The sequence below is a fragment of the Lutjanus erythropterus genome, chromosome 3 (genome assembly GCF_056507025.1).
Source record: "Lutjanus erythropterus isolate fLutEry1 chromosome 3, fLutEry1.hap2, whole genome shotgun sequence".
Lineage (NCBI taxonomy): Eukaryota > Metazoa > Chordata > Actinopteri > Lutjaniformes > Lutjanidae > Lutjanus > Lutjanus erythropterus.
Genome location: NC_139319.1, coordinates 3216807 through 3234135, shown reverse-complemented (window position 1 = coordinate 3234135; position 17329 = coordinate 3216807). Strand labels below are relative to the sequence as shown.

The 17329-nt window shown below is 38.4% G+C and overlaps 1 protein-coding gene across 1 annotated transcript in view; it reads left to right on the top strand.

Annotated features, from left to right (window-relative positions):
• The window catches only part of LOC146329430 (butyrophilin-like protein 2), a 29571-nt gene extending 12526 nt beyond the window's left edge, over positions 1 to 17045 (top strand). The window contains exons 6-12 of the mRNA XM_084714425.1: positions 6800 to 7186; positions 7344 to 7424; positions 8238 to 8351; positions 9323 to 9433; positions 13756 to 14094; positions 15545 to 15625; positions 16900 to 17045. Coding sequence (XP_084570551.1) covers positions 6800 to 7186; positions 7344 to 7424; positions 8238 to 8351; positions 9323 to 9433; positions 13756 to 14094; positions 15545 to 15625; positions 16900 to 17030 — 1244 coding nt within the window. The 3' untranslated portion in view covers positions 17031 to 17045. The remainder of the gene's footprint in view (positions 1 to 6799; positions 7187 to 7343; positions 7425 to 8237; positions 8352 to 9322; positions 9434 to 13755; positions 14095 to 15544; positions 15626 to 16899) is intronic.
• The last annotated feature ends 284 nt before the right edge of the window (positions 17046 to 17329 follow it).

Sequence of the window (17329 nt, the reverse complement as noted above, 5' to 3'; positions counted from 1 at the left end):
ATTTCATTTATAATTCCAAAATTTAACATCAAAGTAAGCAAGAGAATCAGTAATGAGCTGTCTGTGCACACAGGGGAGATGATGGCTATACTAGCAGCAGTCCAGTGGGTTGAAGAGGTGAGACCTTTGAGAACAATAATATGCTCTGACTCCAGCTCACCAGTCATCAGCATGAAAAACAGCCACTCAGACAGCAGACAGGATATTTTATTAGAAATACAACAAACAATATTCAGAATTAAAATGATGGGACTGAGCATAACATTGGTATGGATACCAGCTCATGTAGGACTGAGAGGGAATGAAATGGCTGACATGTGTGCAAAGGAGGCAACAACAAAAAATGACATCGATATACTAGTTCCTTTAAGTAAATCAGAAATGAAGACCATAATTAAGCACAAGTTAAAAGAAAGGTGGCAAAAACAATGGGAAGAAGAAAGAACAGGCAGATGGCTTTATGGAATTCAACGAAAAGTAGGAGCGATGAGGAAAACTTCAAGATCCCGCAGAGAGGAAACTCTGATATCAAGATTACGATTTGGCCATTCAGGACTTAAAGGAGAAGTGTGTGATTTCCAGTGGCATCTAGCGTTCAAACCTTAGATTGCAACTAAGAGGATTTACCCCGACACCGCCCCTCTCTCACCAAGAGTACGGTGGCCGTCAGCGGACAAAATGGCGAGCGAAAGCTATCTCACAACAAACTACAATTACGTGTGTAGGATGAATTACCTGTCCAGCAGAAAGCAGGCAACCTCGGCGTCACTGTGAAAACGTTTGTCCTCCATTTGCGATTTCCATCGTGTAAACGCTATGCCGATGTTGATTCGTGTTTTTGCCGTTTCCTGTCATGCTTGCGTTTACTTTCTTCGTGTCTCTGCTTCTTGGATGACGGGGATTCACTGTCCGCTGCTTTTTGTTCTGGTACAGTGTATGTATGATCCTCCATTTGTCAAAACTGTGCCAGTCAAGGTTCACAACGCTAAATGATCTGGCAGCGATCACCCGCGTCTATCCTCCCCGTCTACTTCCGTGTTTATGCTGCGGCGTCTACGTAAGGTCGCCATGGGCTTCCCAAGACTCACTGTTAGTGCAGTTTGTCCGCTCTGCGCTGTCGTAGACGGCGCAGGATGATGATCTCCGTAAGGCGACCCGACAGTATGTAACTATAAATGGTTATTTCTAAAGTAACGGGAACATATCGATTATGAATTTACGTTGATTGATAATAATAAATAACATACTTATATATAATATATCTCATTTATGTACATAAATTCCTGTAATTATTACACACTGGTCCTTTAATAGCACACTCTGGAAAATAAACAAACATAACTGAAACTGTGACTTTTGTGGTCAAGAGGAAACTATTCAACATGTTATAATTCATTGTCCAAAATATGATTGTGAGAGAAGGGAACTTATATCAAACCTCAAAGAAATGAAGTTGAATTTGGACATAAGAGATATTTTACAGAGAAGTTCAAGTGAGAAATGTTATCAAGCACTGTTACAGTACCTTAGACGAACAAATCTGATAAAGAGAATATAACTGTTGTATTTAATTGTCTAACTTTCAATGTCTTTTTTAATTTTTATTTTATTTATTTATTTATTTATTTATTTATTTATTTATTTATTTATTTATTTATTTATTATTTTTATTTTATTTTTTTGGGGGGGGGCTAGTAGAGTTAAATTAGATTCCCGATCCACACTCCATACCAGTTGGTGGCGGTAATGCACCATAACGTTGTTTGCCAACCGCCATAAAACACCACGAAGAAGAAGAAGAAGAAGAACAATCATGTTGTCAGCCCTCTTTTTACTGGCTGTTTTATCGTTTGCTGCGGGTAAGTTTGACATTTCGACTCTGGTCGAATTAATAAATTAACTCTCTGTGACTGTTTAGCGCATTTTACGCGCTTTTCATTCTTCATTTTTTGATAATTTTGGCTGTGTTCATGCATATGGCATGAAATTTGCCAGGATTTTCCAGCTCAGCTCCTGCAGAAAGTCTAAAATACACTGTGTAGAAACAATTGTTACACTCGAACTGTTAAGCGCAAAAAATGTACCATTGAAACCCATTCAAACTGCAATTTTTGATCTTGCTTCCATTAAAGCATAATACATGCATTTTATTATCTCTGGGTGTCAATCTGGACTTTTGCCTTGGAATTGATCATTTTTACTACTCTCCACCAGATGGCGTCATTTTGACCATATTTGGCATATGGAGAAAATACAAGTTATTTCCACTAGGTGGCACTGTCACAATATCCCCCTCCCTCTCCCTTCAGCTTTAACGCTGAGAGGTGTGTGTGTGTATGTGAGTGTGTGTGCATGTATGCGTGTATTTGCGTGTACGTGTGTGTGTGTGTGTGTGTGTGTGTGTGTATGTGTGTGCATGACCATATAACATCATGAGCAAAGTGCTAGTGGTTTTCAAGAGGCACTGTTTTCATTCACTGTTTCATGCGTAGTTTTTGTGCAGAAATTCAAAGCTCCTCTAAAGACTAGATCGTAAAAATGCACACCACACACATCTACACAAACGTCCACACACACAGGCATGCACTGCTTCAAATAAATATAAACACCGGGCATTTTGAACCACATCAAAAATGCAGCCGTCGAGAGGACAAAGTCGCTTTTCGCGGAGTTGTTTCCACAGCTGCTCCACCGCCAGAATCAGCAGCCTGGTCGACAGCTTCGATGTATCAGCGATGACATGACGTCTGAAGCTCGTCACAGACCACACAAAATTGCAGGGGAGACGTAACAAGGATATTGATGTCACCGACGTGAGCAAACATCGCGCTGCTGCTGCAGGCTGCAGTGTACAGTTCGCGCATATCAGTCAATACACAGCTTGTGGGATGTCCACACACACCGACCGGGCCAACATCCGGGCCACCACAATTCATAACGCATTCAGGCTAATCAACACCTGCCTGCATTTTGATGACATGCTGCCTCGACCTCGGAGTCTGAGGAGCAACGTGTCCGCAGCTTCTGCAAAATGAGGGGAAGAGCTGTCCAATCTGCAAGGTGCACCGCCATGTTGTCTGCAGCCTCTGCCTCACACACACATACACACACAGTCTCTCTCTTGCTGCTAATCATCGACATATCCCAGGCTGTAATAAGTCAACACAAAAAAATGTCTTTGCATGTAGTATATTGAAAATATTGATGCCACCGACCCGTGCGCAAACATCGCGCTGCTGCTGCTGCAGGCTGCAGTGTACCGTTCGCGCATATGAGTCAATGCGCAGCTTCAAGGATGTCCACACACACCGACCGGGCCATCATCCGGGCCACCACGATTCATAACGCATTCAGGGTAATCAACACCTGCCTGCATTTTGATGACAGGCTGCCTCGACCTCGGAGTCTGAGGAGCAAAGTGTCCGCAGCTCCTGCAAATGTGGGGGAGAGCTGTCCAACCTGCAAGGTGCACCGCCATGTTGTCTGCAGCCTGTCTCATCTGATCTGACTCACACACACACACACACACACACACACACACACACACACACACACACAGTCTCTCTCTTGCTGCTAATCATCGACATATCCCAGCCTGTAATAAGTCAACACAAATTTTTTTTTTTATAGCTTGCTTTTAAAAAGTGCATTTTATGTGCTAGTGGTATGAGTATAACTATTTGACATTGCACAAAAAATAATAATGCATAACAATCAATGTTGCTGATAATTATTGACATATCCCAGGCTGTAATAATTCAAAACAAAAAAGTCCACTTTGCATGTAGTATATTGAAAATAATTCATTTTTTCTGCTTTTTCATCTAAAAACATGGTGGCATCATGACAAAAACCTGGCATTTAAAGGGTTAAAATCTTTAAAAATTAATTATTATTTTATATCAACGTTTAGGTTAGATGTAGGTGAAAAAATTAGCTCAATGAAAGTAGAATATAATATCAATGAATAATATTTTACATAGCTATCTTATGAAAAGCACATTTTTTTGCGCTTAACGGTACGAGTGTAACAATTTGACACTGCACAAAAAATAATAATGCATAAAAATCAATGTTGCTGGTAATTATTGACATATCCCAGGCTGTAATAATTCAACACAAAAAAATTGACTTTGCATGTAGTATATTGAAAATAATTCATTTTTTCTGTTTTTTTCATCTAAAAACATGGTGGCATCATGACAAAAACATGGCATTTAAAGGGTTAAAATCTTTAAAAATTAATTATTATTTGATATCAATAATTAGGTCACGTGCAGGTGAAAAAAAAATAGCTCAATGAAAGTAGAATATAATATCAATGTATAATATTTTTTATAGCTTGCTTTTAAAAAGCACATTTTTTGCGCTTAACGGTACGAGTGTAACAAATATTATTACAGTCACTGAGGGTTAAGTCGGTATTTTTAAAGCTCCGTTGTTGTTGTTGTTGTTGTTGTTGTTGTTGTTGTTGTTGTTGTTGTTGTTGTTGTTTTGGGGACTTCTTCGTCTGCATCACTTGTGATTAATGTGAATCCTCACCTGAGTCTGGTTTGCTTAATTCAAATTTTTTCGTACTTTGTAAAACTTTTGACATGTTGACTGTTTATTTTTATGGTGTCCTGTGTGTTTTTGCATTTACTGCAGCACAAATTATAAAAGTAATATGAATATTTGAGGTTCAGCACTATAATATTAATCAGACCTGCCTTTTTAATGGTTGTTATTTGATATTGTTCAGATTTAGTCACTGAGACATCATTTCAAATTCTTTCTGAAGTTTTTATCTTTAGTGTGTTGTAGTGTTTGGTCTGTCTTTGTTATTTTGACCTACTGTCCTGAAGGTGGAAATTATCATCAGGTAAACTTCCTGTACAAAGTCAATCCAGTGTAACACCACAAATGACAGTCCAAGAAATATGATAGTGGAAACAATATCTGAATAAAGAGATGACATCACTGATGAGCCTCAGATGTTTGAAGGTAGATATCACACTAAATTCATACTGAAAGCATAATTGCACAGAACATGCCACATTCTCAGTGGCTCATTATGAGTCAATACTTGTCAAATCTTGCTGGTTCCCTTTTGTTCTCTGTGGTGGTAAACTGTTGGAGTTTAAGCTCTTTAAGCTTTGAGGATATCACTGTCTTTGAGCTCTAGTGAAGTGTGGTGGATATTATTTTACCATTTCTGACAAGTAATCAAGAAAATAATCATTTGTCAGTCAATTGTTAGTTTAAGCTGTGGCTGAGTAATTTTGATATTGTGATACAAGACTAGATATAGTCTTAGATTTTGGCTATTTGTGAATCATGATGAAGCAGAAGTGTTGTCTTTTCCTGGTTTTAAAGGCTGCATTACAGTAAAGTGTTGTAATTAACAGATTGTTCTAGCTGTTCTATCATTCGCCTTTACACACTTAGTCATTATATTCACATTACTGGTGATTTTTTTTTGTAATTAGAAATCTGATCGTATTTATATATTTTGTGAAAGCATCAATAGTCATCCGTACAGTCTTGTTAATGTGTGTATATAATTATCTATCAAGGTGTTTGGTAAAAAATATTGTGACATTTGATTTTGTCCACGTCGCCCAGCTTGACTCAACTACAGAGTGTGTTGAACATGTCAAATGTATTTAAAAAGACACAAGTCATGGCTCTCACAGTAATCTGTAATATTTGAATTTGGACTGAAAGAAAGAGAACACAGCAAACAAACACCAAGGGGGGAGTCATCTGGATGGATGATATCTTTATTGAGATATTCAATAAAGGCCCTCCAGGTGTTGTAAAAGAGCATGTTTCCACTTAAATAAAATGAGGCATCTAGCCAACAGTTAGGATTTGTAAATTAGGTGCTGGCCATGAGAGGTTCATGGTTAAGGTTCAAGCCAAAAACTGTCCCAAGTATATTCAATATTTCACACCAGAGGGCAGTTTATGTTGGAGAGGACCAAACCTGTGAGTTTGCTCACTGGGTGACTGTTTGCACCTGTTGCAGCTTTTACTGGTATCTGGGTAAAGTTTTGCCAGTTGTGTCTGGGACACAGAAGAAGAAAGCACCAGGTCAAGATGATGGTTCCACTGGTTGTCAGCTATTGAAACACCAATTTCCTGCTTCCATATCTGCTTCAGATGGGTTACCTGCTGGATTAGGGTTAAGGGTGCCAGTGGAGTTTCAAATAACAGAGATGAGGCACTTCTGGACAAGATCTAAAGAGAGAACAGAACCAATCAGGGAGCTGGAAGGATGATTTAGGAAATGGTGATAATTAGATGGAATGAAATGCCTGATTTGAAGGGAATGAAAAAAGTGGTATTTAGGCAGGTCAGATATACTTTAGAGCTCATATTTGAATATCATTCAGTGTTTCTGCAGATTCTTGTATAACTCGAGTTGGGTGGTTGTACTGTAAATAGTTTTACACCACAAAATATAATTTGTTTTTGTGACTGTATTATCAAACTTTTCTTGTGGGTATCACCATTTTGTTTGTATCATATTGAGTCCCTGGTCATGATGATGGTGATGATGCTTCTTGTTGGAATGGAAAACCCAGAGATAGATGACACACAGCTGTCATCCATCTTTATAACACAAGTTATATGTGATCACTGATGTTATTTTGTATCAAACTTTGCCAGTTGATCAGTTTATTCAGTTTTATTGTTTCATTGGAGGAAACATCTGAAATTGCTGCTCTGTTAAAATTGAAAAACGTCAAAAGATACAGTGAATCAAACCTTGACAGCTGATCAATTTGTTTAACTTATCAGTGTTAAAATGCTTGACAAGATGCGTCTCCTTCAGAGGTTTATTCTGTGTACATTTGTGTTTTCTCAGGACAGTATCATGGCGTCTGCCCCAAACCAACAATCGAAGCAGTGGAAGGTGATGTCATCCTTCTACAATGTCGTCTGGATCCCCCAGTCGACTTGTCAGCTTTTACAGTCGATTGGAAGAGATCCACCGAGGTCGTCCACGCCTGTCGACGTAAATATGACCTCCCTGCTGAACAGGCGCCTCAGTACAGAGGCAGGACGACTCTCAACCATGAAGACCTGGACTACGGAGTCGTGACCCTGCAGATCTCTTCAGCACAGCTGTCTGACAGCGGACAGTACAGATGTTACGTCCCAAAACTGGAGGCCAGTTGTATAGTTGAAGTTCATGTCGGTGAGCATGTTCAGTTTAATACTGTACAGATCAATTATGGAATTTTTTAAAATTCAAAATGTTCACGATGAAACTGCAGATAATGAATTGATGTTTTTGTTTGTATCTTATCATTTTAAAACTGATCTCAACAGTTTTGTTTCTCATTTGAAAAAAGACCAACAGAACAGAACAAAGAAAGGAGATTTCAGCACATCTGGACCTCCAGTGAAACCAGTGACTCGCCCCGACGATCGAGGTAAATTAATTCATTAAGATGCGCTCAGACACTTTGTGTGCTGCAGCTCATCACCTTCCTCCTGTTTGTATCACTGTTGTGATGGAGTCGGTGACTCTGGGATGCTGCTTGCTGGCTCCTTTAAAGACGGGGACTCTGATCAGAGAGCAGGAGCAGGTTCAGTCCAAATAAACTTTAATGACCATTGGTTGGACAGTTACAGGTCAGGGATGAACATATTTAGGAGAACATGTGGGTATGGAGGTGTGTGTGTGTGGTTCTTAAGGAGACAGGAGAAAATAAAATTATAGTATTAGTCTTCAGTAACATAGTTTCATATCTGCATTTTCAACATATTAACAATATATTGATATATTTCTGGAACTATGAGCCTCAGAATATAAAACACAAGGTAAGTAGGTTAAATTAGCAAAGAATAAGTCCACATGTTCTGAACCACAACTAGGAAAATTATCATTTTGTCTCATGTGGATTAGAAACTGAAATCACTCAGAGGTACAATGTACAAGAAACCAGGTAATATTTATATTAACATTAATTCAGCATCAACTAACTGATGGTTTGACTCATTATGATATAATTAACTACCTTAAAGTGCGCTGGAACCAAAGTCAGAAAAAAAAACTCACAGTGGTGTGATAACAGGACAGAAAACAGTAGACATTCCTGCAATTATTTTCTGCTTCCATCACAGTTAGTTTTGTGGTGATTTTGAGACTCTGTTTTCTAAACTTTGTACATTCTCTCTTTGTAAAAGATAATCTGCCTGTGGAGTCTTTCTTCTCAACTCGACTCTGTCTGATATTCCTTCAGATGCTGCAGAGATGGAGGCTGTCAGTTTTAAAGTTGTTGGTGGAGCTGTTGGTGTCGTTCTTGCTGTTGTTGCTGTGGGTGTTTTTTCTCTCCTGGTGAAACTTGGAAAGATCCGTAAGTCACAAACTTTTCTACAGAACTTTATTCAGCATCATACTTAAAGGAGCAAGACTTCAGCGTTCAAAATATACAATCTGTGGTTGAAGCGAGTTGTTTCCCCCTGAAAGTCGAAGCTCAGGCAGGTTGGAGGGAAACTGAACCTATGTGAGCACAAGATGATATCAACTTGACACTGACAAGCGAGGACGAGTCCTCCACTGTCCGTAGATCAGCTGATTATAACTGACTTGTCTGTTGATGTAAAGTTAAATCTGTTGTCCTGAACACAAGCTGCGTTCAAATGGAACTCATAATTACGACACAGAAGTTGTGGATTTGATGCAAACAGAAAACTTTCAGTTCATACTTAATCATTCAACATTATTTTGATCTCCAATTAACGTGAAACAGACAAACAAAAACAAACCAGAAAAGAAATTTCAAAGGAGAACACCGTGGCTGTAGAGTTGTTGTCACAGAGGCAACAACTCTACAGTCTGAACTCTATCAGCTTCATTTCTGATGACGTATCCTGGTCATTTTGATTTATTTCAGTAAATATATTACAGAATGCTCCTTTAAGCATGTGAACAGTTTTACATTGTCGTACAGTTTGTTGCCTTGAACACCTTTTCATGTAATTATTTTCCATAAATTGTCCGTAATGTGGTAAATTAGCTGCATTACCAAATAGGTTTTGACATTAAAGGAATTTACCTGATACTTTAGTGCACAAGAAAACACATGATGAAAAAAGATAAAGAGTAAAGTCAATAAAAATATGAGAAAATATTATTGAACATTTCGAGTAGATCTGTTCCTGCACAAAACTTCAGCTTATTGATATCAGAACATATTAATGTTACTGTGATTATATCAGTGATATTACATTATCAGGTTCTTCTACCTACATTCTTAGCAGTTTACACAAAGTTTCCTAAGTTCTGTAAATGTGGAGTCACAAACTGGTTCTCATGTTCTCACAGGAGTTTGTAAGAAGAGACAACAAGAAGAGATGAAGCCGGACGCTTCTGAGATGGAAACCCTGAGGACCAGAACAGAGGAGGATGAAGACCCGGACAGCGCTGCAGAAAATGGCCTCATATGATAACAATTCATCATCATCACAATGATGATACTTCAGCTGTTACTGTGTTGTGTGAACGGCTGTCTATTTATCTATGTTTGATTGTTTTTGTCAGATTGTTTGTGTGTTAGCTTTTATGCTCTTATGCTCTTATTAATCCCTCTTTGGAGAAATTAAATTATACTGTACTGTACTGAATTAATCTATTATGTTTAAATAATATATATATATTTGTGTGTGTGTGTGTGTGTGTGTGTGATCAGAAATCAGTGTCAGATTTTGTAATTCCTTGTATGAGTACATATACTTGAAAGTAAAGCTGATTCTGACTGTAAGATGATAATTTATTCTGAGCAACAATTACCAGAAAAAACCCCAACAGGAATAAAAACATGTACCAACAACCAAAGTCCAGACAAGAAAAAGAGACATGACTCCTTTCTATACATGTTATATACAGAATACAATAAAACACACAACACTCAGTAAAATATCAAATTATGTGTGTAAATTTAGCAGTTTTTTTTTTTGCACAAGGGACAGAGGAGTTTTTAGTCTGATTGTACCTGAACCAAGGGAAAGTAAATCTACAGTCTGAGGGAAGGGTTTTGTCCCCTGATATGGATCTGGACTCCTGCTGGTCAAAAACATCCACCATGGAGGTCTGTTGGACACCAATCACCCTGTCAGCCACACTAAAAAACATAAAATGCCTCCATACTGCTTGTCTGGTGTAATCAAGTCCCAACATGCCGTTTGCACACCGTCACACCACACACACCCAGTTCAGACTGTGAGCATGTGCTCGTGAACGTGGCTCCAACCTGAAGGATCTACAGTGAATATTCAGGCTGTTAAAAGGAGACTTATTTAACCAGGTGAGCAGTATGGAGGCATTTTTATGTTTTTACACTTTTGTTTTTTTAAGGCTGAAAACTGGTCACCATTCACTTCCATTGTTTGGGAGACTCCAACACTGTTTTCCTGTGAAACTCCAGCTGTGTTTTGTGGAATAAAAAGCTAAACCTGACCTTCAATCTGCATGAGGCTGATTTTCATTTTTGGGTGAACTATCCCTTTAACAGTATGGCTCAGGTGATTTTTATCCGCCTGTACCAGCAATCAGAGAAGAGAGCAGATTCAATACATGACCTATAAAACACCACTAGATGGTGCCAGTTAAACTTCACCAGCCATTTTAACATGACGTCATGGATCTTCATGAAGTCACAAAGTCAAGTGAATCAAATTATGTTATGTTGGTGTCAATGATGACTGCACTTAACACGGAATAAATCCAGGTCTACAGTTTTTACACTGCTGCTGTTAACTTAACTGTCGCTATAAACAATAACAATTTAGTACTGGCGTTCACTACCTATAAAAATAAATACCTGAATGAAAGGAGAAGAGGATTTATTTGCAAAAAAGACACATCATTATATACAGACAATTATACATATACATATCTCACATACCTTTTGGAAGCTCTCAGGTGACAGACCCTTACAAAATAAATATAAAGAGTACATAAAATCAGAATTAGAACAATTCAAATCAAATTACAGTTAGTTCCCATACAGTACCTACAGCTGGTGTTGTGCTCGTACCACCTCAATACAAGCCAGTGGTTGTGTAAACAATCTGCGTGTACAGATGTTTGCTGTACAAACAACGTGCTTAGATGTACATATCAGTGTTAAACTTCATTATTCCAGCCGCCATCGTCGTCTTTAAAAAAAAAGAAAAAGAAAAAGAAAAACTCTCGTCGTCGTCTCGTGTCGTCGTCGTCTCGTGTCGTCACTCGTCAGAGTTCCCTACAGGCCGAATGGCGCGAAATTCGCTTAAAAGTGGGCGGGCACTGAGCGGAACACAGGCCACGTGCAGCTGCAGTCCAGGAAGCCTTAGGGGAAGTCGCCCACTGAGTCAAGACGCGCCGGTTTTTTTCGGAAATTCCAGAACCAGGTAAAAAAATCATTTCTTTGCTTTTGTGTGTCACAAAATATGAAGTGTCTGGCATTGATTTAAACACGTACAACAGTGTTTCACCACAGTGTTCAGGTAATGTCGGTGAATGGGGTTGTGTGTATTATTTGGCTGGAAAGAATCTCAGTTTTCATCCTGTGTCATTAAGATTAACTGTAACACAAAGCGTTAAGATCTCTAATACTGCATAACACACTCGATTGAATCGTTGGTTTCTTTTATTCTCTTTAATATGATTTTGCCTTATTTTGGGACATCAAATGCACGTCTTGTGCATGATGTCACAAATGACGTGTCGACGATGACGAATGCGTCACTCGTCGCTGGTGGCTGCTGTCAGGGTTGCCAGATTGTGCGGTTTTCCGCAGAATGGAATTGCGTCAACGTCTCTCTGGGGACGTACTGCCAAGGCTTGTTGCCGTTAACAAAGTTAGAGAAACACTAGTATTTACTGTTATTTGCATTGCCCTTTTATTTATTTTTCTTTATTTTTAAGACAGTGGAATTGGAAAAAGTCAGGGGCGCCGCCAGAAATCTTGGGCCCCCTGAAACCTAAAAAAAAACCTACGATAGATAATACTGTTAAAATAATATTGATAGCCCTATATAGTTGCATTGAAGCTTCCTAATTGCATTCCTAGCCCATGTGTGACTACTTACATTGATTAATTATGCCATATTTAAACATTGTTATGAACCATATGGATATTATTATCGTTCATGAATTAATTTGCATTCTGTATTACCCAAATGATTTGGGCCGTTTTTGGGCGTTTCTCGAGCTCGAACTGGCAAGCGTGCTAGTGTTTTGAGGTGGGACTTTCTTTCATTTAGACCGGCGTGAACAAATAACACTCAAGTTACGAAACTTTTGGACCTGCTCGTATTACAGTACAGTAACTTATTTTACTCCGCGGTTGACAACAATACTGCATCCTGCTCGTTTGCAGTGATAATGAAGGGTTTGCTGATAACATTAATCTTTCTGTGGAGCGTTAACTTTGCAGCAGGTAGGTTAAGTTGCTAACGCCTCCTGCGTTAGCTGCGTTGGCTAACTATCACACGGGTTTATAACTATGGTTGTGTCCATTAGCATATTTTGGGTTTATAACATTGATACAGTGCTGTTGGCTGATGCTGACAGGTTTGTAGCGTTGACTAGTCAGTGTTTACAATGCAATCCGCGGAATGTATGTAAACGTTAACCATCATATTGTGACGCGCAGTTTTACTGTCGATGTCACTTTTCTATAAGTAATAATACCCAAAATCTCGATGCAGAGTTGCAGCGAAAGGCTGGACAGGTTGCACTTAACTTTTACTCTGCAGCTCATTGGTGATATTTCCTATCTTAACTTCTGCAGAGCTTCACCAACTCACTCTCTGTGTCAGTGTGTCTGTGTCAGTGTGTCTGTGTCAGTGTGTCTGTGCTCAATGGCTGCGAGTTGAGTCATAGTACAGTACTATTGTATAAGTACATACATAGTACAGTATTGTATAATAGTATTCGAAGTAAACTGTATATCATTATTATAACGTATTTTTTTGTTATTTATATATCAGTTAATATTATCACATTACAGTGGTGTTGACTACAGACAAAGATCAAAGCCAAGTGCATTTTAAAAATAATTTAACCACCTCTTTTCTTTTTTCCTCATCTGAAAAATGATTAAATCACTCAAGATCTTGGTACGAGCCAAACCAAGCATTTTGTGATCCATTGCAGCCCTATTAGTAAGCGATAGCATTACTATAAATTTGTGTATTCATGTAGGAGTAGAAAAATGTCATTTATTCAAAAGTATTGACACTAGAACGTGTTATTTAATTCTTAATCTGAGCGGGGCAGTGTCTGTTTGAATGACAGAAGGTCAGATGGTGATTTAATACTTTCCATGTGTATTTTGAAGTAATGTAAACATGACCAAAACATGTCTGACACACATCTACCATCGTAACATCATGATTTAGAAGGCTTTAGTATTTGAGGTGGTGTCACTAGCGTGTCCCATCAGAGCTGCTGTAGAGTCGTTTGAAAAGTGATTTTGATGTGTGCAAGAGAAAAGTTGTTTCTGCTGGCCATTGAATTACATCTCCATGTCATGTTCACAAAGTTATGGACATGTGGTGCAGAAACAAAGACCCTTCCAGACCGAGCAACAATATTCTCATCCATGGTGATGTTTCGCTGCAGACGTCCTCACATGTCAGTTTGGTAGACATCAGCCAACCGATGTGGACTGAAATCTAAAGCACTGCCAGAAAGATCAATTTTGTTGTTGTTTGAGACAATTGCTGTTCTCAGAGGTGTTTGAGCTGTGTACCTGTAATGTTTGTTTCCAGGAGTGCCTCATGCCGTTTGCCCAAATCCAACGACTGAAGCAGTGGAGGGTGAGAACATTGTTCTCCAGTGTTACCTGCATCCTCCCACCAACGTGGTGAATAATGCCGTGGACTGGAAAAGAGTTGACCTCAACAAGGTGGTCTACTCGTATCGTCATAAGAGAGAAAATCTGCAGGCACAGATCGATCAGTACAGAGGCAGGGCAGCTGTTAACCATGACGGCCTGACCAGAGGAAACCTGGCACTCCAGCTGTCGTCAGTACAGCTGTCTGACAGTGGACCTTACAGATGTTTTGTCTCAAAACTAACGACCAGCTGTAACACTGTCCTCACTGTTGGTAAGTACTCTGAATTTAAAACAGTTTTGTTCTGGTAATAAAAAGGTTTATCCAGATCAAGTTTTTAACCCAGACCCTGATTTCAGTTCTTAATTCTGGGGAATCTGATCGGATGGTTGTATTTTATTCATGTTGAAAGATTTTCTTGTGCCAAAAGAAGCCCAATATAGAAAAAATAAACGCATGTAAACAACAGAAGATCTGCAATGTTGGTTAAACTCTTCAGTGGAGATGCTGATGAATTTAAGATTAACAGCTGGATTCGGGCTGCAATTAAGTGTAATTTCATTGTCAATTAATTTGTTGATTATTTTATTGATTAACTAATCCTGTCACAATCTTGTCAACTGAAAAATAGATCTACATTTGTATCTGTTTTTTGAAACTTAACATTCATTCCATCTAATTTGGATAAAACCTTAAGCACATTTATTTTAGCGTTTTATTTCATTTAATTATTTTTCTCTATTCCGAAAAATTAAAAGCTGTCTTTATGAAATTGTTGAGTAAAATTATCTAATTCCTCCATTAATTTGGCCAAAATAAGTTTTAAATGGAGAAGAGGTTCTCTGCTGAGTCCTCATGAAAAGGCTAACGAGGCTAACTGACATCACAGCTAAAAAAATATTGTATTTGTTAACTGTTTAGCTAATGTTCGCAGCAGTAGCTCGGTACATAAGGACTTGGCTTAGGGAGCAGAGGGTGATCAGGTCAAGTCCAGCTCAGACCAAAAGTCCAGACTATGGACTGATAGCTGGAGATCAGCCAGTTCTTCTCCTTAAGCAAGACGCCAAACCCCTTAACAGCTGGATGCCTGTTTCTGAGCAGCATCCATCACTCTGCCACCTCTTTCACATCTGTATGTGTGTCTTCACACCTACATGTGTGTAAATAATTGCTGAACCAAGGATTAATGATAAAGGACGATCTTCTTCTAGCTGGCAAATAATGTAACTTTTTGTTAACGTCTTAGCTCACATTAGCTAGCAAACAATGTAATGTTTTAACTTTTTAGTTATCGTGCAAGTCTGTCCTGTTTGAAGATTTTCACCATTTTAGAGACCAGTGTTTCCCAAAGTCGAAGAGGAAACCAGAAAATTTTTCACATGTAAGATGCTGGAATGAGATAATTGTGACTTTTTTTTTTCTCCTTTAAAAATGACCCAAACTGATTAACTGATCACTTAATTGTTGCAGCTCTAAATTGGATATTTTGCTTTTCTAAAAGGACATTATTTAAATGAAATTAAGTTGGGTTTTTTTTACTTTTTTAATTGCATTCAGAGTTTTCTCTCGTCTAAATAGATGTTTGTTTTGCAGATGTGTTCAACCTCTCTGGCCACAGGCAGAGTAAATGACACAACCTGGTGCCTTTGTCTTCTGAATACTAGAAGTTTTTTTAATGTTTTGTTTTTCTGAAGACTTTTTGTCTTTTTTTTTTTTTTAACAGTAATCAAGGACCAACAGAACGGGACAAATGGAAACGTTTCCAGCACAACTTTAACTCCACTGGATGAGCCAAACGAACCCGGTAAATTAATGTTAATTACTTTGTGCTGCTCCCCAGAAACCTGAGATTCAGTTGTTTTATGGCTATTTATGTTCGAGTGCAATAAGATTTTTGTCAGATTTGTGTAAATATGCATTTTAAAGGGACAGCTCACCCCAAATTCAAAAGTGCATATTCTTCCTCTTACCTGAGGAAGTCATCTGTGTGTTGATGTGAGTTGTAGAGTTTTAAAGATATCGGCTGAGAGATTTCTGCCGTCTTTCCAATATAATGGAAGTAGATGGCACTCGGCTTCACGCAACTACATTTGAAAAACTTAACAGCAGTTTCTCTTTTGAGAAATCATGACCTGGTTACTCAAAAAACTCCAGACCTTGTTGTGAGCAGTTTTATGTGAGAAAGAATTTCTCCCCCTGCGATGGAATCTTCTGGAGATATTTTCTTTCTACGATAGAAAATAGTTCAGACAGGAAACTGCTCACAACAAAGTGTGTGGATTTTCTTGAAGAACAGTGTCTTGATTTTCTGGTGACACTGACTCCTTAGTCATCAGAAATCACTCCCAGTCATTCTTGCATTGACACCATTCTGTCACCATTGTGTCATAAATGTATAATAAAACACAAATACCAACACATCCTGCACTGATCAGTCTTATAATCTAACATGTGGCTGAAGAGGCTATAAATGGCAGCAGATCTGAAACTACGCACCGAGACTTCCTGTCGTTTAATGGACAGAGTGTTTGAGACGCAGCACTTCCTTCTTTCTTCCTCGGAAATTACACATGCTGAATGACCTTTAAAGAAGTCCCCATGGAAAAAAAAAATAAAAGGGAAAACACAGAGAATTACATACTGACTGATTTGAGTGACTCTGCACATTCATGTATTTGTTTCCAGACAGCACAATATACAGTACATCTCCCATAAGCTTCAATAGGATTTACACCAAAGTCTAGTTTAGTTAAACAAATTGTGTTGTGCTTGTGTCTTATCTTGTGTATTTTAGCAGTTCATCATTAAAAGAAGGTCTGTACAACTGTTATCAAAATCACAATATGGTGAATAAAGAGAAAATGTGACCAAACAGCTTTATAATGAAGTACTGTAGTGTTGCAGAGATGTTTTGTACTGGGGTGGACAGATATCTCAAAGTCAAGACAAATAGAACTGTGAGGTTGGGCGTCATGTGGGGCTCCGTGAGCTGCACACTCAATCTGATTAGTAGAATAAATAACATTATTATGGCAGAAAAATACTGTGTTCATATTGAGTCCTTGTTCTAAACTTCAGGTGGTGGAACCTGGATGCCTTTCATCATCGCTGCCATTGTCCTCGTTATCATCACTGCCACTGGAGTTCTGATGTGGAAATGTGGAGGGATCCGTAAGTTACAAAAACTTATTCATGACATGGCTTGTTAAATACTCAATTTTGATTGGTCAATTACAGCATATAAGGTCTGTTGTTTCTGTATAACAGACTGTTGCTATGAAGAACAGACCGTTGCTATGGACACAGATCTGATCAGAGACTCTGGAGAAACAATAAAAACATTGTTGATCACTAAAATTATTTTGAAATTAATATTTTGTATTGAATTATTAGGTAACATGTAATAAGCAGGATAATGTGCAGTAAGCAGGTCATTATTGTGAAATTAACCCCTTCAGGATGATTCAAGCCTTCCACATGAACTTCCTCTAAAAGTGTTAAAGGTGCC